This window comes from Mustela erminea, chromosome 8 (assembly GCF_009829155.1).
Source record: "Mustela erminea isolate mMusErm1 chromosome 8, mMusErm1.Pri, whole genome shotgun sequence".
NCBI classification, from domain to species: domain Eukaryota; kingdom Metazoa; phylum Chordata; class Mammalia; order Carnivora; family Mustelidae; genus Mustela; species Mustela erminea.
In genome coordinates, this window is record NC_045621.1 from 28,436,594 (window position 1) to 28,461,854 (window position 25,261).

General features: G+C 49.2%; 1 protein-coding gene across 4 annotated transcripts in view; it reads left to right on the forward strand.

Annotated features, from left to right (window-relative positions):
* TTLL4 (tubulin tyrosine ligase like 4) overlaps nt 1-24,986 on the forward strand; it is a 34,391-nt gene extending 9,405 nt beyond the window's left edge. For 2 of the 4 annotated variants that reach the window (XM_032354819.1, XM_032354821.1), the window contains exons 2-17: nt 9,671-9,822; nt 10,810-12,403; nt 13,274-13,383; nt 13,740-13,803; nt 15,727-15,848; nt 16,259-16,369; nt 16,713-16,789; nt 17,513-17,704; nt 17,805-17,887; nt 18,110-18,238; nt 19,638-19,760; nt 20,062-20,160; nt 20,466-20,600; nt 20,988-21,119; nt 22,434-22,547; nt 23,126-23,220. In XM_032354819.1, the coding sequence (XP_032210710.1) occupies nt 10,908-12,403; nt 13,274-13,383; nt 13,740-13,803; nt 15,727-15,848; nt 16,259-16,369; nt 16,713-16,789; nt 17,513-17,704; nt 17,805-17,887; nt 18,110-18,238; nt 19,638-19,760; nt 20,062-20,160; nt 20,466-20,600; nt 20,988-21,119; nt 22,434-22,509 (2,949 nt within the window). In that variant the 5' untranslated portion in view covers nt 9,671-9,822; nt 10,810-10,907 and the 3' untranslated portion in view covers nt 22,510-22,547; nt 23,126-23,220. Of the gene's footprint in view, nt 1-9,670; nt 9,823-10,809; nt 12,404-13,273; nt 13,384-13,739; nt 13,804-15,726; nt 15,849-16,258; nt 16,370-16,712; nt 16,790-17,512; nt 17,705-17,804; nt 17,888-18,109; nt 18,239-19,637; nt 19,761-20,061; nt 20,161-20,465; nt 20,601-20,987; nt 21,120-22,433; nt 22,548-23,125; nt 23,337-23,479; nt 23,551-23,931; nt 24,018-24,448 lie in introns of those variants that run through there. The other 2 variants (XM_032354822.1, XM_032354820.1) reach the window with 2 other exon arrangements.
* The last annotated feature ends 275 nt before the right edge of the window (nt 24,987-25,261 follow it).

Sequence of the window (25,261 nt, forward strand, 5' to 3'; positions counted from 1 at the left end):
GGGAAAGTGCTGTTGAACATCAGCTGCCAGGCTCTGGTGTTTGCCTTCTCTCTCGAACTCCCCTTAAGCCAGAGTTTGTCAGTTCAGGGGCCGATTAGAGCAGAGTGTGCTGGGTCGCTGGCTCATAGTAAGGTGACTACACTGGGAAGACTGATGTCCTGGGGATGCCCTTCATAAGGCAGGTGGCCTTAGTTCTTGAACCTTAGTGATGGCAGGTGGATCCCTACTAAGCCGGCTTCAGGTAATGGAGCGGAGGAGTGAGTCCTGCTTCATTGGCGGGAATCACTCCCTCATAAAATCCATTCCTGCCAGTCTTCTTTCAAAGAATTAAAGGTGATTGTGCACTGCCTGCCTCCTAGTCTGAGGAAAACCAAACTTCCCTTTAAAAGTTGTAATAAACTTTTTTTTCCTTAACTTTTTAAATTTTGAAATGATTTCAGACTTGAAAAAAGCTGCAAAAATAGTACGAAGAATTCCCATTTATTATTATTATTTTTTTATTTTATTTATTTATTTATTTAACGGACAGAGAGAGAGGGAACACAAGCAGGGAAAGTAGGGGTGGAAGAAGCAGATTCCCTGCCGAGTAGGGCACCCAGTGCGGGACTCAATGCCAGGACCCCAGGACCATGACCTGAGCTGAAGGCAGACACTCAACGACTTAGTCACCCAGGTGCCCCCAATTTACTTTTTACCCAAGTTGATCAAATGCTACTATTTTATCACACTGCTTTAGTGTTCATAAGTGAGCTACGAATTGTTTTTTGAAATGTTTGCCAGTAGCTTGCAGGCATGAAACCCCTTCATATCTGAATATTTCCTAAAATCTTCCTGTTTTCTAAAACAACGATATTCTCTTAAATCGACACAGTATATTGATCAAAATCAGGAAACTAATGTTGATATAATACCATATACTATAATGTTATTATCAGATCTACCTTATTCGGATGTTGTCAGTTGTCCTGTCACTGTCCTTTTTTTTTTTTTTTTTTAAGATTTTATTCATTGATTTGACAGACAGAGATCACAAGTAGGTAGAGAGAGGGAGGAAGAAGCAGGTTCCCTGCCGAGCAGAGAGCCCAATGCGGGGCTTGATCCCAGGATCCTGGGGTCGTGACCTGAGCTGAAGGCAGAGGCTTTAACCCACTGAGCCACCCAGGCGCCCCTGTCCTTTGTTTTTTAGCAGCACACACTGCGTTTGGTTGTCTTGTCTTTTTTGCCTCCTGTAAGTGGAATAGTTCCTCAGCCTTTGTCTTTCATGAGCTTGACACTGTTGGAGAGTACAGACTAGTTATTCTGTAGAATCACCTTCAACTTGGTCTTGTCTGATATTTCCCTTTGTATTCAGGTGGTGCATTTAGGTCAGGAAATCACAGATGTGATGACGAGTCCTTCAGTGAGTCCCGTCATGAAGGGCCTTGTGCCAATTTGTGCTCTTCCTGATGATGGGAACTTTGATCACTTGATTATGGTTATGTCTGCCTGGTTTCTCCACTGTAAAGTTATGGGTTTTGGGTTTTTTTTTTCAAGATGTATTTATTTATTTATGTGAGAGAGGGTACACATGGCTGGGAGCGGGGAGAGGGAGAGAGAAACAAAGCAGACTCCATGCTGAATGTGGAGCCGCCGTGGAGCTTGATCTCATGACCCTGAGATCACCATCCGAAATGAAACCAACAGCCCAAGGCTCAACAGACTGGACCACCCACGCACCCCAGGTTGTTTCTTTTTTCCCTTTTGTAATTAATAAATATCTGTGGAGAGGTATTTTGAGACAATAGAATGATCCCATTTCCCAGTAATCTTTCACCCACCAATTTTAGGATACATTGATGAGTTTTGCCTGAAGCAGTTATTTTCATGGCGGTTGTCAGTGGTGATTTTCTGTTCTTATCCTTTGGAATTCTTTTGTGAGGGAGCGTTGTTCCTTCTCCCCCATTCATTCATTCATTCTTTTATTTATTTATATCACTGTGGATTCATGGATTCTTGCTTTACGTAATCTGGTACTCATTTATTTTGCTGCTCGGGTTGTCCCAGATTTGGTTAGAGGGAGCCTCTTTAGGCCCTTTAAGTCCTTTTTTTCCTCTTCCACCTTTATTGACTTCATTGAGGTATAATTTACATACCATGCAGTTGATTCCTTCACTGTAAAAGTAGAGCTCAATCACTTTTAGTAAGTTTGTACATTTGTGCAATCATCACCATCATCTGGTTTCAATTTTTTATTTTATTTATTTATTTATTTATTTTTAAGATTTTACTTATTTATTTGAGAGAGAGAGATCGAGCAAGAGCACGCAGAGAGAGTGACAAGGAGAGGGAGATTCCCCACTGAGTGGAGAGCCTGATGCGGGGCTTGATCCCAAGACCCTGAGATCATGACCTGAGCCAAAGGCAGACACTTAACCATCTGAGCCACCCAGGTGCCCCCACCATCTGCTTCTAGAACACTTTCATCACCTCATAAAATTCCCTCATTCCCAAATATAGTCATTCCTTGTTCCCACCCTCAGCCTCAGGCAACCACTGATCTACTTTCTATCTCTATAATTTTGTCTTTTTTAGAAATTTTATAAAAGTGGAATCCTACAATATATAGTCTTTTGTGTCTGGCTTTTTCTTAGCAGAATGTTTTTGAGGTTAATCTAGGTTGTTGTCTTTTATTGCTGAGTAACATTCCATTAAATAAATATATCATATTTTGTTTATTTACCAGTTGATGGACATCTGGATTATTTCTAGTCTTTGCCTATTAAGGAAAATGCTGCTATGCATATTAGTATGTAAGTGTTTGGACATAATGCTTTAATTTTTCTTTGGTAGATACTTGGGAGTGGAATCGCTGGGTCATTATGTATTAGTTTTTACAAAACTCATGGTTTTTTTTTTTTTTTAAGATTTTATTTATTTAACAGAGAGAGAGACAGATCACAAGCAGGCAGAGAGTCAGGCAGAGAGAGAGGGGGAAGCAGGCTCCCTGCTGAGCAGAGAGCCTGATGCGGGGCTCGATCCCAGGACCCTGAGATCATGACCTGAGCTGAAGGCAGAGGCTTAACCCACTGAGCCACCCAGGCACCCAAAGCTCATAATGGTTTTCAAAGTGGCTGTATCATTGTATCATTGTATGTTCCCATCAGCAATGTAGGAAGATTCCAATTTCTCCAGATTCTGGTCAACACTGTTATCAGTCCATGTTGGTTATAGCCAACATGGGTTATATATAGCCAACATGGGTTATATATATATATATATATAGTGGGTATCTTATTGTGGTTTTAATTGTCATTTTCCTAATGACTGAAGATATTGATCATCTTTTCTTATGCTTATTAGTCACCTATGTATTTATTTAGTGAAATATTTATTCAGATGTTTTGGCTATCTTCAAAATTGCCTACTTATATATTTTTTTAATTGGGTTGGTTTTCATCTTCTTGAGTTGTGAGAGTTCATAGCATATTTTGGATACAAGTCCATTATAATTGCAAATATTTTCTCCCAGTTTGTTGATTTTTCTTTTCATTCTCTCAGTAGTGTTTTTCTAAATTCTTCATTGATATAATCCACTTAATAGCTGGACTTTTTATTTTAAGATTTTATTTATTTGACAGAGACAGCAAGAGAGGGAACACAAGCAGGGGGAGTGGGAGAGGGAGAAGCACGCTCCCTGCTCTAGTCCTGATGCGGGAATAGGTCCCAGGACCCTGGGATCATGACCTGAGCTGAAGGCAGATGCTACCCAGGCACCCCAGCAGCTGGACTGTTAGCATATTTTCTCTTAAAAATTTTCAGTTGCCCAAAGTCAGTAACATTTCCTCCTATGTTTTCTGCCTGAAGTTTTATAGTTTTAGTTCTTATATTTCGCTCTCTAATCCAGTTTCAGTTAATTTATGGTATAAGGTAAGAGTCTGAGTTTGTTTTTTTATACGCAAATAGCCACTTATTCCAACATCATTTGTTAAAGGTTATCGTTTTCCTCATTAAGTTGCATAGGCAACCTTATTGTGAATTAATTCACCATAAATGGAAGGGTCTATTTCTAGACTCTGTTTGGTTCTGTTGATATATATGTCTATTCTTATGCAAATACCACATTATCTTGATTACTATAGCTTTATACTAAATTTTGAAATCAGGTAGTATAAGTTCAATTTTCTTTTTTTTTTTCAAAATTGTTTTGGCTGTTCTAGGTCTTTTCCATTTCTGTATAAATTTTAGGATTATCAGTTTCTCCAGAAAAGCCTGCTGGGATTTTGATAGGAATTGTGTTTACTCCATAGGTCAGTTTGGGAAGAATTTGCCATCTTAACAATATTGAGTCTTCTAATTCATGAACATGTTATATCTCTCCATTTATTTAACTTTTTAATTTCTCTTGGGAGTATTTTGTAGTTTTCAGTGTACTTTTTTAATTTCAGTTTTTACTTGTTAGTGTATGGAAATAAATCAGTTTTTGTATCTTGATCTTTTATCTATAATCTTGCTAAACTTGCTTATTTTAGTAGGTTTTTTGTAGATTTCTTGGGATTTTCTGTGTACAAGATGATGTCTCTGGCAAGTAAATATAGTTTCACTTCTTCCTTTATAATCTACATGCATTTAATTTCTTTTTCTTGCCTTGTTGCACTGGCTAGAATTGCCAGTGCAATGTTGAATAGAAATGAGAAGAGTAGGCATCCTTGCCTTGTTCTTAGTCTTAGAGGGAAAACATCCAGTGTTTTACTGTTAACTGTTACGTGAGTTATTTCTATGATCTTATGATATGTCTCTATCAAAATTTGAGAATTTCCTCAGTTTTTGCAACATAAGAGACAGTCAGGCTCATCTGATACTTTTCCTGCTCCAGCTGTTCTCCAAGGAGCTCTAGTTACTTGGTTTCTTGACAGATAGTATATTGGGATCAGGGTCCAGGCAGTAGGTGAGTAACAATCGCTTTTTAACTCTTCTCCCAGTGTTTTTGGAAATCCCAGCCATCTAGTTATATAAAAACTGTAAGAGCCAGAAGCAAGTGTTTTCTTTGAGGATATCCCAAAGCACTTTTCAGTTTTTTTTTAGTGCCAAGTCAGACCTGCCACTGAAGAACCCAATTACTGATAATATAATAAATTTCACAGAAGTTTCCAGATGACACACTACTGTGTCTTTTTATTAAAAGAACACTATTTGTACTAGCTGAAATTTTGCAATGGAATACTTGTTGCCTTCTCCAGGTGCATCCCCCTCCCCACCCTTCTTCATGGTAGCTTGAGAAGAGGGCTGAGGGGAGAAAGATCATTTGATGCCAGTCGTGACGAGCATGATCACTGCCATCCCTTGACTGTTTAGTGTGGACCATGCGCTGTGCTTTATGTGAATTCTCTAATTTGATTTCACCACTACCCAGCAGAGGTTATACTACTTCCTTTTTTTTTTTTTAAAAGATTTTTTTAAAAATTTTATTTATTTGACAGAGAGAGATCACAAGTGGGCAGAGAGGCAGGCAGAGAGAGAGAGGAGGAAGCAGGCTCCCCGCTGAGCAGAGAGCCCGAAGCGGGACTCGATCCCAGGACCCGGAGATCATGACCTAAGCTGAAGGCAGAAGGCAGCGGCTTAACCCACTGAGCCACCCAGGCGCCCCATGCTTCTTCCTTGTCTCTTCCCAAACATTCCAGCTGTGTGGTTTTAGCACTGAATGAATTCACTGTTCATCAGAGCTCAGACTTGAGTTATGAAGGGGTGGTGACTGCTGGTCCCCAGCAGGGCTGAAAGGAGCAGTAGTGCCCTGGAGACTCTCGGACTACTACACACAAGTGTCACGTGGTTGTTTGTTGTCTGTTTTGAAAGACGAAACAAGCAAACTAGAGAACTGTTCCCCCACCCCTGCCCCATCCTCATCTCACCTGTCTCCCCAAGGTATCTGCCATAATAGTTTGACGTAAATTCTTCCAGATCTTTGGTATTTTTAAAAATTATTCTGATTTTTTAATTAATTGTTTATTTAAACTATTAATTATTTTAATTTTTTAAATTATTTTAGTCTGGGCTCCCAGCATGGAGCCTAACACAGAGTTTAAACTCATGACCCCAAGATCAAGACCTGAGCTGAAATCAAGAGTCAGATGCTTAACTGACAGAGTCACCCAGGCACCCCAAGATTTTGTTTTGGCATAAACATATTTGAATGTTCTGAGAGCTGTTTCAGAGAGACTCTCCTTCCCAAGAACCTGCTCCTCAGCTGCTCTGCCCTAAACTAACCTTTCTTCTCAGCTGGGCATTTTCCTGTTTGGACTTTGATTAAGGAACTTAACCAGAAACAGACTTCTTTTGGTTTTTTTTTTTTTTTTTTTTTTTTAGATTTTATTTGTTTATTTGTCAGAGAGAGAGTGCACAAGCAGGGGGAGCAGCAGGCTTCCCGCTGAGCAGGGAGCCCGATGTGGGGCTTGATCCCAGGACCCTGGGATCATGACCCAGGCTGAGCTGAAGGCAGACACTTAACCGACTGAGCCACGCAGGCGCCCCCAGAAACAGGCTTCTAAACTCGCACTCTGCGGACAACAGAATAGTGTTTATATCCCCTCTTCAGCCCTTAAGTCCTCTTATTCCCCAGAGATAATGTGTAGGAGCAAGAAAGATAGAAGATTAATAGCTCTGTGAAATGTGTTAGATTGTTCAAAATCCTTTTTTCCAGATAAGGTCAGTGTGTTGACTCCTCAAATAAGTCCCTCACAAGCTGTCAGTTGGAGGGTCGACTGATGGTGGATCCTTTAGGTTTAGTCAGAGAATAAGTATGAGTGCCTTTGGTTATTTTTAAGTAGGGGATATATGTGGTTTAGAAGTGTATGAAAATTGAATGAAAATAATGGGATCTGTAAGTCCTTTAATTTATATAATCACCAATTACTCTAAGTTTAGGTTTGCCTCAGTTGGGTATTTTTAAAGCAAGGCTTCCATTAGTAGCCTGTGTGTGAGGCTTCCTATGTATATAAATGCCTTTCCTTCTTGTTTCTTGTCTTTGATGTCTCATCCTGAAATGTTTCCTGTGAGATGGGCAGGCCATCTGCGAGAACTGTAGGCACACACACAGACACATCAAGTGTGTGTCATCACAGTGCACTTAGAAACTTGAGGGAGATGAAGAGAAGGATCTCCCAGGCATTGTGTCAGGAGCCCAGGGTATGGCACAGAGGACAGGCTTTGTGGCCTCCAGGAAGAACAGCCTTCTGAGTGTATGCTCTCTGTGGGGACTGGCTGCCAGACAGTGTTTGCCCATCTAGACTCTGACTTTATGGCAGAAACCACAGTTCTCAAGGTGTTGTATTTTGCAACTATTTCTCACTTCCTCTACTTCTTATATCTTAGACCACCTAGGACTTTTCCAAGTTTGTCACTCCTCATTCCTATAGGAAGATGGGATCCTTCCTTGGCACCTGAGTGGCAATGCTATTAAAGGCCATGTCTTGGAAAAGGTGGCCTGTGGCAGCAGTAAGAGAGTCCTGGGACCCGGGTTGCCTGAATTTTCTGGCCAGGTCCGTGCTTCCCTTCCACATGGGGTTTTGATTTCATCAAGAATCTCTGTAAAGAGAAGGAAGAAGGCTGCTTTTAGCAACCATTTCCTCATCTAAACCAGACAGTACTTCTGAGGCAGGAACTGTGATACCAGGTCAGAACATTTGTATGTGGTACTGTTAGGAGTGATACTGTTTACCTCATGTTCTCGAATCTAGTCTGTGCAGATTATCTGACGTGACAGACTTGTTTTGCTTGGCAGTTCCTGACAGTCATCTTAGCCAACCCTGGCCATCGTTTACTTTCAGTGGAGCCCTTTCCCGGAAAGAGACTTCTACAGAACCATCTTCTCATCTGCTTGGCCCCTGTGTCCAGATAATGCTTCTTTAGGAAGTCAGGTGGCTCTTTTCTAAGCTGCCATCCTACACATCAGGGGGACTGTGAGAGGAAACAAGGTGTGGGCAACAGCCACTGCAAAGACATAAGAGATCTGGAATTGCACTAGAGAGAGGAGAGTCCCCTGACTCTCTCTGGCGCTTGCCCAGCTGGCCAGCTTTGCACTCTGCCTGGGAGCGGGCCACTTGCAGCCTCTGAAGAGGGTGGGAGCATATTCTTGGCTTCCCTCTTCCTCATTTGGATTAGCAGTCAAGTTAGCCAGATGCCAGGCCACTCGCATTCAGTATTCCTGGCCCTAGAGATTCATGTGCTATATAACGCAGAGAGGCAGATGCCGCCTGGTGTGTGCAGAAGGGAGGAGTGGACGGTTCTGTTCACCCGGCCCTGGGGTGGTGTGCAGTGCTCACGGCAGGGGGTTGGGGTGGGAGAACGCATGCTCTTCCAGGCTTCACCCCCCAGGGCCTCAGTATGAACTGGGAGAGTGGTTCCAACCTGAGCTTTGTCTTGTCCCTGAAACCGAAGGGTGATTTGAGGGGACAGGGACTGAGCGTGTGTTTCCTTCCTGTTTAAGAGGCATGTGGAGTCAGACAAACTGGAGTTTTAGTCTTGGCACCACTCATTATTGGTTGTTTAATTATAGAAGAGTTATTTCGCTTTTCTGATTCTCGGATTCATCGTCAGTAAATCGAATGTAAGGTTTTTGTGAGGATTACATAAGAGAACAGAGGTAAAGTGCCTAGCACAGCACCCGGCGTTTATTAGGTGCCCAGATCGGTGTTGATCACTGCCAGTGTGTGTCCCCTTCATTTACTGAACTTTTGCAGTTTATTCATTCAACAGAATACTGAGCGCGTACTGTGTTCCAGACGCTGCGGGGGACACGAGCTAGTGGAAAATGCATGTGTGGCTCCTGGTCAGACAAGTGGTGCATTATTCAAGTGCAGGGTAGTAGAAGCAGCGACAGTGGCCTGCATGCGGCTGAGGCACCCTCTTCAAAGTGGAGAGTCTGGGAAGTCTCCCTGGAGAAGGGGGTATTCAAGCTGAGTACTTTTCAAGTCTGGTCAAAGAGAAGGAAAGGACTCCAGGGAGGAGCACTTGTAAAGGCCTGAGGTCTGAGGTAGTGGGAAGCATATGAGGAACCACAAAGTGGGTATTTTTCAAGCCGACCAGTGCAGTTCCATTTCCTTGGCCCTTCTCTCCCGTCACTTTGGTGTGTCTGTTGGCCTGCACGGGTAGGGCAAGGCATGGATTCCTGAAAGAGGATGACGTGAGTTGGGACTGAATCTGTTGAGTATACACAGCACACAGATGCGGTCTGGTAAAGTCCCTGGCAGACTTTGACTCTTCCCTTGTCTGCTTTGCTGTCATAAATGCACAGAGTGTAATTAGCCCCTGCACCGTACTTCATGGTTTAGACTCGGTGGAGGTCCATTTTCTGTCTCCTTAATTTGAGGTTACTGGCATCAACATCTAGTTTTAGAACTTGGGCTGTTTTTAGCCCACTGTGATATTGAATGTTGGCAGTCATGAGTCGTGGTTCTTCTCTCTCCTTGAGAAAGAATCCACATAAGTCAGCCTTTGCCCGATAAGAGAGTGACGTCATGTGGCTTCTGTAGGCTTTGTGTTTGTAGACAGCACCAATGGTTCCTACAGGTGGAGGCAGGAGTCATGGATCTTCCTTGGCCGTTAGTCTCTTACCAGAATATGAGGTCCTCTCCCCGTTGAAGTTTGTATTTTAAAGTAACTTGAACAAAAAAATTCTCTGCTAATTCTTTCCCTCTAGCCACTGCAAAAACACTTCCTTGGAAAGGATGCCAGGATTCCATTCAGAATTATCCCAGATGAGTGACTTCTTATAGAAGAGTCTTGTTTTTCCCCCTCTGGATGCTGTCATTTGTGAAAACTGGAGATTATTTTGTGACTTTGATTTAGAAAGTAAGTGACCATGCCTAACGACTGTTTGGAACTCAGAATTAACTGGCTGGTTTTGCCGTAGAGGAAACATCAAATGAGGGCCTGAGACAGGCCCTCCCTCCATGCTCTCTGCTGTCTACCCCCCCAACCCTCACCCTCCCCCGCCCCGCCCCGCCCCCCACCAGCATCAGCCCAGCTGACGCCTGGGGCTTGGGATAAAGCAAGCTCTCCTCCTCCTTCCCCTGTTTTCTACCCCCTAAACTGCTGTCCAACCATGGCTGCGTAAATAAGGTCACTTTAAGAAAAAATAATGTTGGTGTCCAGTTCCATTTTGTTTCTTCTTTTTCCCAACGACACATGGGATGGGCTCTAAGTCTGTATAGCTGGCGAGACGATTAAAGAGGTGAAGTCACTGTCTCAGCTTCCGAGTGAACTCCGGAGGTCAGCAGGGGGAATTATCTGCTTGTAGCTCATCTTGTCACAACCAGCTGTGAAAAGCAGACCACACTAGAGAGTTGGTCAGGGATGAGTAGATGTAAAATAGGTTTCTCAAGTGACCCCTGAGCTTTCAGAATTGGTTGGGGAGGAGGAAGATATTGGCTGGTTTCTCTGCCACCCCCAGACTTGCCCTATTCCAAGCCCCACCGGGCTTAGGAGAGGAAGGAAGCCACTCAGAGAAGTCACGGATGGTGAGACAGAGAGATGTAGTTTTCTCTGGAGAGAGAGCAGAGGGCTCTGAGGTAACGGGAACACGTGAGCAGACTGCTTGGTGGAGCTGTAAAGTCCCAGTCCTTGACAAAGCTGGCCCTGATTGCTCGAGGGCAGCCGGAAGACCCCTGCAGGCCCCGTAGGAGTCCAGTGTCCTTCTCTCCGGGTACTAAATGACAGCTACTGCTGGTTGCCCCAGGGAAACGGAGGTGGGGCTCTGTTGCTTCACCAAGGGCCCCTGTAGCCCACACTCTGTCCTCGCGGGACAGTAACATCCCCAATGGATTCTCCTCCCTCCAGGTGGACAGATAGTGAGGATGCAGCCGCGACTACTGGAGGTGCGTGGCACCTGTTCCGAGTCTGGCCTCGAGGCCGTGTGGCCATGATGGGTGCCCCTCATGGCCTCAGCAGGAACCGAGCACTACAGTATTGGCCTCCGCCGGGGAAACAGCTTCAAGCAGAGTGGCCCCTCGGGCTCCGTGCCCGCCCGGCCACCAGAGAGACCCTCTGAGGGCAGAGGCTGGGCGCAGGCCCATCAGCAGGTGAAGCCAATCTGGAAGCTGGAGAGGAAGCACGTGGGGACACTGTCAGCGGGCTTGGGCCCTGGCGTCTTGGGTGTTCCACCGCAGCCAGCCTATTTCTTCTGCCCCAGTGCTTTATGTAGCTCGGGGCGCTCACCCGTCCTTGCGGGCCCCAGCAGCTCCTGTTACCTGCCCTCCCTCCCGGACCTGTTCAGCGGGACCCTGCTGTACCGCCGCGCCAGCTACCGGCACAAACCCTACCAGCAGCTGGAGTCCTTCTGCCTGCGCTCAGGCCTGCCGGAAAGAAGACCTCTCTCTCTCCCTCAGAAGAGCCTCCCCATCAGACTCACTGCCAATAAGGCCCCTTCTTTCATGTTCTCCCCCATGGCCAAGCCCATGGCATCCTCATCCACAGATCCATACCTCTCACTGGGAGCGGCCGGGGAAAACCCTTCGGGGAAGAGCCTGGCCTCTGCCATCTCAGGGAAGATCCCGTCTCCGCTCGCCGCCTCCTCTTCCTATAAGCCTACACTGAATAACAACTCCTTCATGCGGCCAAATAGCACTAAAGTGCCTTTATCGAAGGCCCCAGAGGGCCTGAAGCCAGTATCCTCCCCCATGATCCATCTTGTCCCCTGGCATCATTCGGGAGGCACCGGGGACTGTGTCCTCCAGCCTGTGGAACATAAGGTGCCCAAGAGCGATGGCACTGTCCTTGGTGAGGCCCCCACCCCTGGCACCCTGTCTGCCCCTAGCTCCTTAGACACTTTGACCACCAGCGTGGCCTCTGCCCCGTACACCCGGAGTCACTTAGTCACCAGAACAGAGCTGCCCCCCTGTGGCCTGGACGGCAGCTTTGTTTCTCAGGCTCTGGCTAAGGAAGTTCGGTTCACTGAGGCTGTGAGGAAGTTGACTGCAAGAGGCTTTGAGAAGACGCCAAGGCCAGGCGGCCAGTTTGAACAGGCTTGTTTCATGAGCCCCAGCTTGCAGTGTGATCTCCTCACCAGGAACCGGCAGTGGAAGTCTCCCGTGGTTGGCCAGCAGTTCCCTCCGGAGGATGCTGGAGCGAACAAGTGGGCCCTCCCTAGCACCTCGGAGACCTTGGAGTTGGACAGTACTGTCTTCTGCACCAAACGCATCAGCATTCACCTCCTTGCCTCACATGCCAGTACGGTCAGCCACAGCCCTGCCTGTGGATCTGCGATTGACCCCCCAGCACTTGGAGAAGACAAAACTCCCATCCTGCCTTCTCCCCCTCAGCCCCTTGGTGTAGCCGACGTGGCCACCCGCCTCTCTTCCATCCATCTGGGCCAGCTTGGGAAGGAGGGGCCCAAGGAAGCCAGGGGGCCAGACTCCCCTACTAGGAATAGCAGGTAAGTTAGAGAAAGTTTTCGATGCCTTTAGAGCAGTGGACTATGTACACCTTAATTTGGTGACCCTAACCCTGCGTCTCTGAAAGTGGTTTTATTTTTTGGCTGCCCTGGCATTTTGGTTTCCAATTTAGGGCAGAGGTTGGCAAACTAGACCAGCATGTGGGCCAAATCTTACCCACTGCGGGCTTTTATAAATAAAGTTTTATTGAAATGCAGCCTCATCCATTCGTTTACTGCCGTCTGTGGCTACTTTCATGTCCCAGTGGTAGGATTGAGTAGTTGCAGCAAACTGAATGGCCCACAAAACTGAAAAGATTCACTATCTAGTCCTTTAGAGAAAGAGTTTGGCAGCCCTGCTTCAGGTTATAATCAGGAAGAGATAATGCCAAATATTGGGGCCTGCGACTTCTCTACTTAATTCCATACCAAAGCAGACTCTCTGTCATTCCTTGTTTGATAGCCATTTCAGAGTTAGGGCATACACAAACTTGGCTCCTTCTCTTGTGCCTTGTTACTTCTCTGGAATCTTGGTCCACCAAGGCCTTGTGCAGAATTCCGAGGTCTAGGGGCCTTTGAAGTCAATTACCAGACACTCATTGATGGTGTTTTATATGCAGAATTTTGCACTGATGTGCTATGAAGGAGAAGATGGGAGATGGAGTGCCTCCCTGCACAACAGGGGCTGTAGGGTTGAGGAACTATGGCTAGACTGAAACTCTGAGGGCCAGAAAAATGAGTTGTGAAATCTGGACAAGAGACAGCAAGTCGTCAAGTGGGGAGAAGATGAACACTGGGAGGTGATGGAGCGATGAGAATCTAGCTGTGACCTCTCTTACGGAGGTTGGGCTGGGGCATGATTCTTTCTTATAGTTCACCTGCAGACACGCAGCTAGACCTGGGTGAGGCTGAAGATCTAGAAGAAGAGCTAGTCGATGGTTTGGAGGACTGCTGCAGCCATGATGAGAATGAAGAGGAAGAGGGTAAGTAAGGAGCCCTCTCCCCTCCCAGCTGGGAAGTGGTCACCACCCGCGAGAGAAGGGGGCTGACAGTTGTATGCTGGGTCCTTGACTCACTTTATCACCTGCAGTAATCATTTGCCTTATGGGTCTGAGGGTGGCAGTGGCTTCTAGGAAATTGGTACAGTAGCCCTGCGGTCCCCCAGTCTTCTTTCCTCTGTGCTACTGCCAAGCTCACGGAAGGCCGTGTGAGGCTGCATGTTGGTGCTCGTGGCTCTGCGGGAAGGCTGAGCTGGGATGCCCAAGGAAGCGCAGCCTGGGCGTGGTGGGTTTGTGTAGCAGCCTCTGCCAGTGGAACTTCTCTGCTCTGTCCCCTCCAGGAGACTCAGAATGCTCCTCGTTCAGTGCCGTGTCCACCAGCGAGTCGGTAGCAGTGATCTCCCGGTGAGTGTTGTGTCGATTGTTGGTACAGGCTTATTTGCTGTCCCTTTAAGGTTATAAAGAGAGGGGTGCTTGGGTGGCTCAGTCAGTTGAACATCCGACTCTGGGTTCCAACTCTGATTATGGTCTCTGCACTCAGCAGGGAGTCTGCTCGAAGATTCTTCCCCTCACCCTCACTTGCTCACCTGTGCACACACTCTCTCTCAAATAAAGAAAATAAATCTTTGAAAAATAGAAGATTATAAAGTCATTAATGGCCATGTTAACTATAACTCATTTTTACCAGATTTTGACATTTGGGACTTTAGTTTTCAAATAAGGACCAATAGAGGGGACTGGAAGCATATTTTATCGTTCAGGCTTAAAAATAGTACCATGTTTCTTAGGCTGCAGTTTGGTCGTTAGTTTCTAAGAAATTGTTCCAAGTAAAAAGAAAAGGGTTTCAAGCAGTGCTTAGAAAATTAATCAGGCGTTAATGGAGAAACACAATATTTGGCCAACCCACAAGGGTCATTGCCACCTTACATCATAAGTGTGCCCCACTATCAGACACAGTTCTGAGATGTACATATTTTTGTGTGAACGTAATCTTTGTCCCTCTGAGGTCAGTGTCCAGGAGTGCAGTTGCTGTGTCGTATGGTAGTTGCGTGTTTAATTGTTGTGTTTTTTTAAAGATTTTATTTATTTATTTGAGAGAGTGAGCATGAGGGATGAGCAGACAGGGAGGGAGGAGGAAAGAATCTAGTGCAGAGTCCGACTCGGAGCTGGATCTCACAACCCTGAGCTCATGACCTAGTTCACTGACTGAACCACCCAAGCGCCCCACTTGTTTAGTTTTTTTAGGAAACTGCCAAAACTTTTCCAGAGTGGCTTTACCATTTTACATTCCTGTCTTGTCTTATTTCTAAGCCTTAACTCCTTCTCCTTGATTTTCAGCAGTTATAAATTCTAATACTCCATAAATTAAAAAGCTTTGAAATAAAATATTTTGGAAACGAGGAATTGAGAGTTGAATCCATGGAACTCTTTAGCTGAGAATTAATATTTAACTGGACCCAGTAACATTTTTAAATAATCTTAACGATTTCAAACAACCAAAGTGTTTTCCGTACTAGTGCCTATTTCTGTTGTGCTGCAAAATAACAGGTAGAATGGCTCTTTATAAGCTAAAGATTAATCTTAAATAGTAATCTTTGTGGGTCATGTCAGCTCAGCAGAGAGAGTGATAACTATTTTCTCCTTTACCACTGCTATTTAAAGACGTGCTCTGGGTCTCTCCTCCTGTACCCGATAGCTGAGGTGTTCAGTTTTTAGAGATCCCTGGAGATCGCCTTGGCTGCGCCATGGTCGGAGCAACGGTTGGACCCCAGCGGCCCACTGCTCCAGATTCCCAGTCCTGCGTTACCACACTGATGTCCCAGATCATTTCCAAAATGGAGAGCATCTGCACATCTTCAGATTAGCCTAAATATAAAATGAGTTAGAAGTATCCCTATTTCTTTCCTTTCTGTTGCTTTTTCCCGTTTTTCTTTTTAAAACTCTCTATACTTCTTCTTAGGTCTTTTCTGCTCTTCTTTCTTTTTCATTATCCATACCGTTTTCTCTCCTCATTTACTCCTCTTTGTTCAAGTGTTGCATACCTGCTCTCGGAACCACTTTTTCCAGGGCTTTCCCTGCCCATGGCTTGTCAGGGGAAATGTTGGAGCTGTGTCACAGAAGGGAGTATGGGAAAGTCTGGCCTTTATGTGTCATGTACCGGTGTTAGCTCTGGCACCGTTGAGATTCGTAGTTGCAGAATACTTACTGAGTACTTGTCTTTGTGGAATCCCAGTGCAAAAGACTGCACCCCTGAGGAAAGGACACAGCGACAGCACTTCGGGGGCGTGGCCTCCCCTTTCTCTACGACACGTCTGTTTTGCATCGTAGGAGCTGCGCAGAGATTCTGACCAAACCCCTCTCCAGTGAGAAAGTTGTCCGGCCAGCCCTCGTCTACAGCCTCTTTCCCAACGTTCCCCCTACCATCTATTTTGGCACCCGGGACGAGAGAGGTAACCCTGGCCAAGGGTCTGAGCCCCAAAGTACACCCAGGAGAAGGGTGCTAGCCAAGTTGGGAGCAGTGGGCAGGCGGGTGAAAGGGGTTTTTCAGAATGACCTTTCTGGTGCTTGGTTCCCCGCCCGGTTCACCAGCCTGATACTCGGAACTTTTCCGTGTCTTTCCCTCAGCTGACCCTTGTCAGCTGCATCGTCTCATGCTTCATTCCTGCCAACCTCCCTCCGATCTGTGTTCCTCAACCGCTTCGGGCCCCCTCTTCCTGCCAAGGGTGCTTCTTGAAACTGGCCCAGAACACTTCTTAGTGACTGGTCTCCCTAGTGGAGGCTGAGCAGCGGCACCACCGTTCCACTTCTAACCCTGACTCTCCTGCTTTCCTTCACCCTCGCCCCCCATCCCTTTCCCCAGTGGAGAAACTTCCCTGGGAGCAGAGGAAGCTGCTCCGGTGGAAGATGAGCACTGTGACCCCCAACATTGTCAAGCAGACCATTGGACGGTCCCACTTCAAAATCAGCAAGAGTGAGTCACCGGCCTTACTGCGAGCTTGTCCCCTGCCCCGTCAGATGGCCTCAGGGTGGGGGGGGGGGGAACCCTGTGTACCTCCTGCTCTGCAGGGACCCTGGCCTAGATTTCCCACCTCATAGGAAGACATAGCTCTGAAGTCTCTCCAGGCCGGAGCCTGGTCCTCGAAGTTAGAAGACAGAGAGCCATTGTTCTGTTCCTGACCCCAGGGTCTCACATAGGACAGCTCCACAGCAGCTCTTAGAAACCTGGGTCTGGGAGCTGTGCCCAGGCCCCAGAGCCTCTGCGCCCCAAGGACTGAGCTGCTAGCGGGACTGACTCCCTGGTGTGCCTCCTGTAGGAAATGACGACTGGCTGGGCTGCTGGGGTCACCACATGAAGTCTCCTAGTTTCCGATCTATTCGGGAGCATCAGAAGGTAGGGGTCCTTTCTGGGGAGTCCGTCTCCTGAACTTCGGACCTGGCAGGAGGTGGTTGGTATGGGTAGGGGGGGAAGAGGAGGGTGACTGCAGAGAAGCCAGGACCGTGCACAGAGCAGAGGCGGTGCGGGAGGAGCGGGCAGCAGGGCCCTCATAGGTCACGGCCGTCCAGTGGCGCAGTGCACTGCACTGCAGTGCCCCGATGAGCTGCAGCCCCCCAAAACACTTCCTTCTCCTATGTGGCTTGAGCTGTGACATCTGTTTCTGTGAATTGTGTCTCTGCTGTGACTGCTGTGCATTGCCTCCAGTCCTCCAAGCTGGGTGTGCACAAAGAGGACTCTGGTCTCCTGTTGTGACAGAGGAGTCCCTTGCCCCAGATGTAATGAAGGCCAGGTGCTTTCCTGTCTTTGCCATACAGACCGTTATGGCAGTAGAGTAGACACTAACAGGGAATATCTTGTCTGACTTAATCACTGTTCTCTGGTTGTTCATGAGCTATCTACCCCTTGAGGGCACTGCATTTTGGTGTTTTTTGTTTGTGTTTTAATCATCTTTTGGTGAGTGCTCTGCAGGGGAGTACTTACCATCAGATGGTGATGGTAGAAGTGGATTGAGAGCTCAGAGTGTTGCTAAGGAGGTTGAAAGGACCCCGTGAGTCTTGCTGTCTTCCTCCTGCCTTACCCAGGCCCTCTCCCTGCTCTCCCACTTTGTCCCTTCTGTAGCTGAACCACTTCCCAGGTTCCTTCCAGATCGGGCGAAAGGACCGGCTGTGGCGGAACCTGTCTCGCATGCAGAGCCGCTTTGGCAAGAAGGAGTTCAGTTTCTTCCCCCAGTCCTTCATCCTGCCCCAGGATGCCAAGCTCCTGCGCAAAGCCTGGGAGAGCAGCAGCCGCCAGAAGTGGATTGTTAAACCGGTGAGTAGATGGCGGCAGGCAGCGGGCCGAGGTCCGAGAGCGGGAGCGGTGGCGTGTTGGGCCGGCGGCAAATCTCCTCTCCCTCCCACTTGCCTTCTAGCCAGCGTCAGCCCGAGGCATTGGCATCCAGGTCATTCACAAGTGGAGTCAGCTCCCCAAGCGAAGGCCCCTCCTGGTACAGAGGTGAGCTTGTCGCCAGCTCACGCCCTACTCCTCATTCCACCTCCCCAGCCCAGAGGGTCCCTTTTTATAGCGTTTGCCTGCCCTTTGTCCTCCCAGCCCTTGACCTTCAGCCAGCGGTTTTAAGGTCTTTACTTTGGGGACTGTTCGCTGGCTTCTGCTGTTTTACGTACTGAGCCCCATCTCAGTCAGTCACGTCCCTGAGGCTGGCCATTCCCTGTTTAGGTATCTACACAAACCCTACCTCATCAGTGGCAGCAAGTTCGACCTGCGAATCTATGTTTACGTCACCTCCTACGATCCTCTGCGGATTTACCTCTTTTCCGACGGACTTGTCCGCTTTGCCAGTTGCAAGTACGTGGTCGTGCTGAGGCCTCACCCTGACAGCTCTGGGGACTTGTTTTCCTGAGAATGAGGGGAACTGGAGGATGCTGGGCTGAGAAACAACACATTGTGTGGGCAAAGGAGAAGTAGGTGTATCTGGAAAACCCAATCTTCCTTTCCTCTTGTGTGTCCCCTATCACACTGAACACTTCTGCCACTTCTGGTCACCAAATGCGTGGGACTTTTCCCCACAGGAGGCAGTTCTTTGCAATGCCAGCTGGGTATCCTGCATTTTAACTCCCGTCTGACACTGGCCACCCCCCCCCCCCACACACACACCCTCCACCAGAGTCTGAGCCCCCAACTTGGGGCTCCGCATCATGAGGTTGCCCCTTCCTCCTGCTTCAGACACCGGTCACCAGTCCAGGTGCCTGTGCTTCTTATCGGTCAGCTGGAAGTCAGAGGTTCCCAGAACCTCCTTCTCAGCTTCCCTTAATTTGTCAGAGCAGATCGTAAAGTTCGGTTACAGGCTAACAGCCAGAGAGAAGAGGCCAGGTGAGGTGTCAGAGGAGACAAGGCACAGGGCGGCGTGTGTGACAAGGGGTGCCCCGCGCCCTGGCCCTCTCAGGGCCGCACTCCCAGCACATCCCACAGGATCCCCCACCCAGAACACGCACCTTGTATTTGGGGATTTTAGGGAGGCTTCATCATGTAGGCATGATTGATTCTGTTTTTAGCCCTTCTCCCTCTTAAGGGGGGAAAGGGGGCAGGGCCGAAAATTCCAAGCTTCTAATCATGGGTTGGTCTGTCTGGTGATCAGACCCTATCCAGGAGCCCACCCAAAGTTGCCTCATTAGAACACAAGATGCTCCTATTGCCCAGGAAATTACAAGGTTTTCAGGAGCTGTGTGTCAGGAACTGGGATCAAAGATCAAAAGATGGTCTGATAGTGCTCTTATCACTGGGGAATTTGTAAGGGATTTAGGAACTCTGTGCCAGGAACCAGGGACAGGGACATGGATGTAAGTTTCTTACTATAAATCGCATTGTCACATGGGGAAGAGGAAACGAGAAGGTTCTCTACCTCAGTGACTGTGGGCTGTGTCCTGCAGGACTGAGGTGGGCTGAAGGCGATCAGTTCCACATGCCTTGCCCTGTGCTTCTCTTGAGCTTGGCTGTATCTTTCGTCATCTCCTTATATAAGAAATGAGTAAACATAAGTAAACTTTTCCTGAGTTTTGTGAGCTGTTCATGATAAAGGAGCTGTGGTGTTCTAGAAACCTTGCCAACAGACATACTTCTTAGGCTCTTATGCATCTGGAACGATCTGTTTACTTGTCCTTTACTGCCTTGAGATTTGGGGAAACGTTTGGACCTCTGTCCACCTGCTGTCTCCCTATCTTACCTCTGCCTTTCTCCTCACTTCTAGGTATTCCCCTTCCATGAAGAGCCTTGGCAATAAGTTCATGCACCTGACCAACTACAGTGTCAATAAAAAGAATGCTGAGTACCAGGCCAATGCGGATGAAACAGCCTGCCAGGGCCACAAATGGTACCCGTCAGGCTGCATCCCCGTCAGGCAGAGGCCTAGGGGAACACAGGGTTCTGGGCTTTGGGGAGGTTCAGGGGCATGGTCAGTGAGGATTGATGTAAAACCCAAAGGTCATATAAACACTGGGCAATTCAGATTTGGTCTGTTTTCATCCAAGCTCCTCTCTTTCTGAATTGAAAACCTCAAAAGAGACATGGAGAGAGTGCCTTTGGACCTCTTACTCCTTTTTCTTTCTCTTTTTGTCATCACTGGTTCATAGAATATAACCCCACCCCACCCCCATTCCACCCCCGCCTTGCAGGGCACTGAAGGCTTTATGGAACTACCTGAGCCAGAAGGGAGTCAATAGTGATGCCATCTGGGAGAAGATAAAGGATGTTGTTGTCAAAACCATCATCTCGTGAGTCACGCTGCTACCCTGGGTGTGGGGCCTTCCGTGGCCTCCCCTTTTTTCACGGGCCTACACGCGGCTGTGCCCCAGGCACTGACCACACCGGGCGTCAGTTTCTGAGGAACAGAAATAGGAAGGAGTGGCTAGAATTCTGCCTTTTTACTGAACTTCCTCTCCAGAATTTGGCTCCAGATCAGAGGCTTCCCTAGGGAACTGCTTTTCCTGGGGTTCTAATGTTCTCCCATCTCTGGCCAGCTATAACACGGGCCCTGCGGGAGGAGCTGGGCTTAAGACGTGGTCTTTCCTGTGACCAGGTCAGAGCCCTACGTGACCAGCCTGCTGAAGATGTACGTGCGACGGCCCTACAGCTGCCACGAGCTCTTCGGTTTTGACATCATGCTGGACGAAAACCTCAAGCCCTGGGTCCTGGAAGTCAACATCTCCCCGAGGTAAGTGGGTTCTTGGGCACTCGGAGCACAGCCCTGCCTGTGTCCTCACGATCCTCTTTCTGCTCTGGTCTTGCTGACTTCAGGGAGACCTTTCCTGCAATAGATTTTGTGTTTTCCCTTCGTGATCTGTTTTTCACTCCTTCACTCATTCTAAGCCATTTTCTCAAGAAGTTGCTCTCTTCAACTTGATCCCTACCATGTGCTTTCCCCTGGCAAACAAAGACAGTAGTCGGGAACCACCCCGAGTGAGGTGATCACTCTCTGTGGGGCAGCAAGTCCCTCGTGACGGTGCTCGGGGGTCGGGAAGGCAAGGTGTCCACGGATTAGTGCTGACTCGGGCGCGTGGCCAGAAGCTGTACTACTGCCCCTTGTACCCGTTCCCTGAAGCCTCCACTCCAGCTCCCCACTGGACATCAGCATCAAAGGCCAGATGATCCGGGACCTTCTGAACCTGGCAGGCTTCGTCCTACCCAATGCAGAGGACATCGTGCCCAGCTCCAGCAGCCCCGGCAGCGCCAGGTCAGCCTCTGTGCCCAGTCCCGTGGCTCACAAGCGGGCCCCTGGGGACTGTGGGAAGGAACAGAGCCCAAGCACCTCTTCCTGCTTGGTCTCCTGTGCTGCATACTCTGCCCCCAAAGTCTTCCTGCGCACCTCTTCCCACGTCAGTGCCCCTGAAAAGCATGGCTGGTTTTATCGCTCAGGGCTCAGGAATCTCCACAGGGCCTGGAGAATCAGCTTTAAACTCCTCACAGGGACACACGAGGCCGGGGCCTCCTTTTCCCAGGTGTCCCTCCCTCTCCTCCCCTTCCTGGCTCCTGTGCTCTGACCAGGCAGCTGCTCCCAGAAGCCCAGAGTTGAAGGATCGGTGAATGGCATCTCCTCTCTGAAATGGGTGTGACTTATCCTCCGTAATGTCCCCTCCTCTGCTCATGGGCTTTCTTCGTCCTGACACCCTCCCTCAGTCAGATCTCCCCGCTGGGATCACCCACCCACGAGAGCCTAGCTGCGGGCGGCATCTGCGTGAAGCCAGCTCCACCATAGCCCCAGACCTCTTGGAACCAAGATCATACTTGGTTGGGACCTTGCTGTGTGTCAGGAGAAACCTGTAACTCCTCTCCACCTCAGCCCACGAGGCTGGTATCCGTGTCCTCAGCTGACAGATGGAGAGACTGGAAATCCCCGGAATTAGGCAGCCCACCCATGGTTATTCCACTACAGAGTGGGAGAGCTGGGATTCCAGTCCCGATTCGCTGGGAACAACATTTGCTTTTCCCACCGCATCTTGTGGATTCCAGTGTGGCTCTGGCTGGCTGTCACTTGACACCTGCCGCCCCATGGGCTCTGTGGAGGCCATCTTCGTGTCTCTGCACGGTAGTGATGGTGCCGGGGCTGGGGAAGCAGGGCAGGGAGTCCTGGAGTGTGCCTGGTTTGCACAGCCAGTGCCGAGCTGGGTATCGAGGGGCTGCCCACCAAATCCAACTGAACTCATGCACACAGCAGTCCCTCCCTTTTCTTACCAGCCTGTGAGGGCGCCTTGAACTCTTATAGTTACCCTGTGCTGCTTGCTCTTTGGTGCTCAGGCTACTGCATAGAGTGCATCGCTGTCCCATCTACGCAAGTAACGGGTGTCTGTCCCAGCGTCTTTGTCTTCTCTCGAGAAGGGGGTGACTCCCTCCAACAAACCACTTAAACTTGGTGCCCCAGTGAGTCCCCTGACCCCAACCAAGAGTTGTCTTCCTCCCCCAGCTACGCTAAGGGTCCTGAGAGGGATACTCTTTCCACGTGTCCTCAGGATGCGAAGCTGCTGACCTTACCCTTTGTTTCTCTTCCATCCACCGCGTTAGCCTGCCCAGCTCCCCCAGGGAGAAGTGTCGAGTGGCCCCGGAGCATTTCACTGCACAGAAGATGAAGAAGGCCTATTATCTGACCCAGAAAATTCCTGATCAGGTAGGAGATTACCCTCCACCCCCAACAAAGTTTCCCTGGTGAGACATTTGGGAGCCCAAGGCAAGCAATTTTCCCTCTCTCCAAGACAGGGTTTCCTAACCCAGCTTCAGGGTCCCTTGGCGTGCAGGGATCTGCTGGCCTGTGCGGGGTTCCAGGAGAGAGTTGACGGCCTTTACCACGTGGCCAACCACTGCTCCTCGCCCGATGCTGTTGTAGCCGTCCCCTGTTGTCTGAGCTGTCGACCTTTTGGGTTTCTTCCCTTGAGGTGCACTGAGCCCCAGGGGAGCTCTCTGTGTTCTTGGAGTAGATGAGAGTAGTAGTCCGAAGGCAGCTGCTGAGTCTCAGTTGCTAGAGTCTGATCTTGACTCCATCCAGCAAACCTCTTAAAACTTCTGTGCTCTGGAGTATCTTCTCCAGACAGCAGAATGCCATAGGCCTGGGAACAGATGGGGTCCTGAGCTGACCCACAGTCAGCCTCGGTGTTGCCTTGGGAGTCCTGCAGCCTTAGGACCTCAGAGCGGTGCTCACCGCACCCTCCCACCCAACCACCCTCTTCCTCTCCGTTCCTTGGGCCTTAGGACTTCTATGCATCTGTGCTGGACGTCCTGACGCCAGATGACGTGCGGATTCTGGTTGAGATGGAAGATGAGTTTTCTCGCCGTGGGCAATTTGAACGAATTTTTCCTTCTCGAATCTCCTCTCGCTATCTCCGCTTTTTTGAGCAGCCACGATATTTCAACATTCTCACCACCCAGTGGGAACAGAAGTACCATGGCAACAAGCTCAAAGGTAATGGATCCTCCCTGCCCACAGGAAGCCGTGTGTAGTGAGTGATTAAATCCTAGTGGGCCAAGAAGTGGGCCTCCCTGACAAGAAGAGTCCACCAATTGATTGCACCCTCTTAAGTCCCACCCCTGCTCATCTTGTTCTAGGAGTAGATCTGCTTCGCAGTTGGTGCTACAAAGGGTTCCACACAGGGGCCGTCTCGGATTCTGCTCCAGTGGTGAGTGACGCCATTGCGGGGCCGGGGGGCACCTCCAGTCAGCAGCCTCGGCCGTGCAGCTTAAGAGCACAGCATGGGTTGGTTGTAGGTCCAGATCCTCTCACTTCTCCCCTGTGTCTCCAGACCCTTCCTTTTCAGAGGAATAATGGCCTCCAGGATTCCCTGGGTGCCTTTCTTTCAAGGGTCAGAGTGCTTTGTAGCCTCAACTTCTGGTCCAAATCTGGCGAAAACGGAGATTTTTGTCCCACATGGGCCCATGCCTGAAGGGTAGGGAAGAGGCGAGCCCCACAATCACTCAGGTGGAGTCGGGAGAGAGTCCCAGGACCCTGAGCACTTCTGCCCGACTAGCTCTTTTGGCCTCACTGCTCCCTTTGCTTTTAGTGGTCTCTCCCAACATCACTTCTGACCATCCCGAAGGGTGACGTGGCGCTTAGTGCACTCTCCAAGTCCGAGACTGGCAAGCTGGGGTGAGTGCTGTCTGGGCGAGGCAAAGGGGCTGGCTGTGAGTTCAGGGAGTTTTCTTCTTCCTCTCCTCCCAGATGATGATGAGCTCAGCGTTCTCCAGTGGGGGTGGGGGTGGGAACGCAGCCACCATCTCTGCCTGGTGGCTCCCCGTGTGCCCGGCGCAGCTGAGCTGGAGTGTGGCTCACCTGCCCACGCAGCCCGTCTCAGCTGTGCCCGCCGCCTGCGGGCTCCTTGAGGCCTCCTCTCACGTGTTCACATTTGCACCAAGCTCTCCGCCTTCAGATAAAGATGTGTTTTGTGGTTCTATCTCCATCTAGTCATGGTGTGTAGTCCCGGAAGGCTGGAAATGCCTGTCCGGACTCTGAAGGCAGATCGCAGGCTAAAGTCCCAGCTACACAGCCATCTCAGCCATTTCTTTCCCCACCTGTTTCAGGAAACACAGCTTCTCCGAGGGAAGCATACCGCCCTCTGAAGACGGGACCATCCCTAAGCCCAAGAAGACCCAAGCTGGCCTTTCTCCTCTCCCCGGGAAACCCAGCTCTTCCAAGGACCTTGAGGACACCAGCAAAGAGCCCAGCCTCTCCACCCAGATGTTACCTCTGATGAAGTACTCTGGGCAGACCTCGAGACTCTCTGCTTCCCCCACCTCCCAGTCAACCGGTGACTCACTCCTGGCTGCCGTGAGCTCGTGACTGGCCTCTCTCCACTAGCCCCCACCTAGGAGCACCGGTGTTAGCTACCTCATGGGAACTGGCTGGCCGGCCGGCTGGCTAGCCAGCCTGAGCCCCAGCCCCTTCCTCAAAGTATTTTTTTGAAGTGGTTGAATTGCAGAGATGGGTATCTGGAGGGATGGAGGGTGGTGGGAATGGGGAGAAGGTGAGGAAGGTTCACTGGCTGGTGCCTCTTATCTCTGCAGAGAAGCCACTGATGGCCACTCAGCCTTATAAAGCAGGGTTTGGTTTCTAACTTCAGAGAGCCGTGTGTGGTTTGTTTTCGACCTTGGTATGGTGAGAAGTTACAGCTCTAGAGGGGGAAACGCACCAAACATATTTGAGCCTAAAGTCCTTTGCCTATAACTGAGGCAGTCCCTCTAAAGGTCCTCACCTCCTCAGGTCTCCCCCTCGGTCCCCGCACCCCATACCCTGTCCGAAGGAGCCACTTTGAGAACCCTTCGGACTTCTTCAGTAGATAGGCAGGGTGAGGCCACACGCGATAAACCCATTTCCTGTCGTCCTGGTCCTGGGGG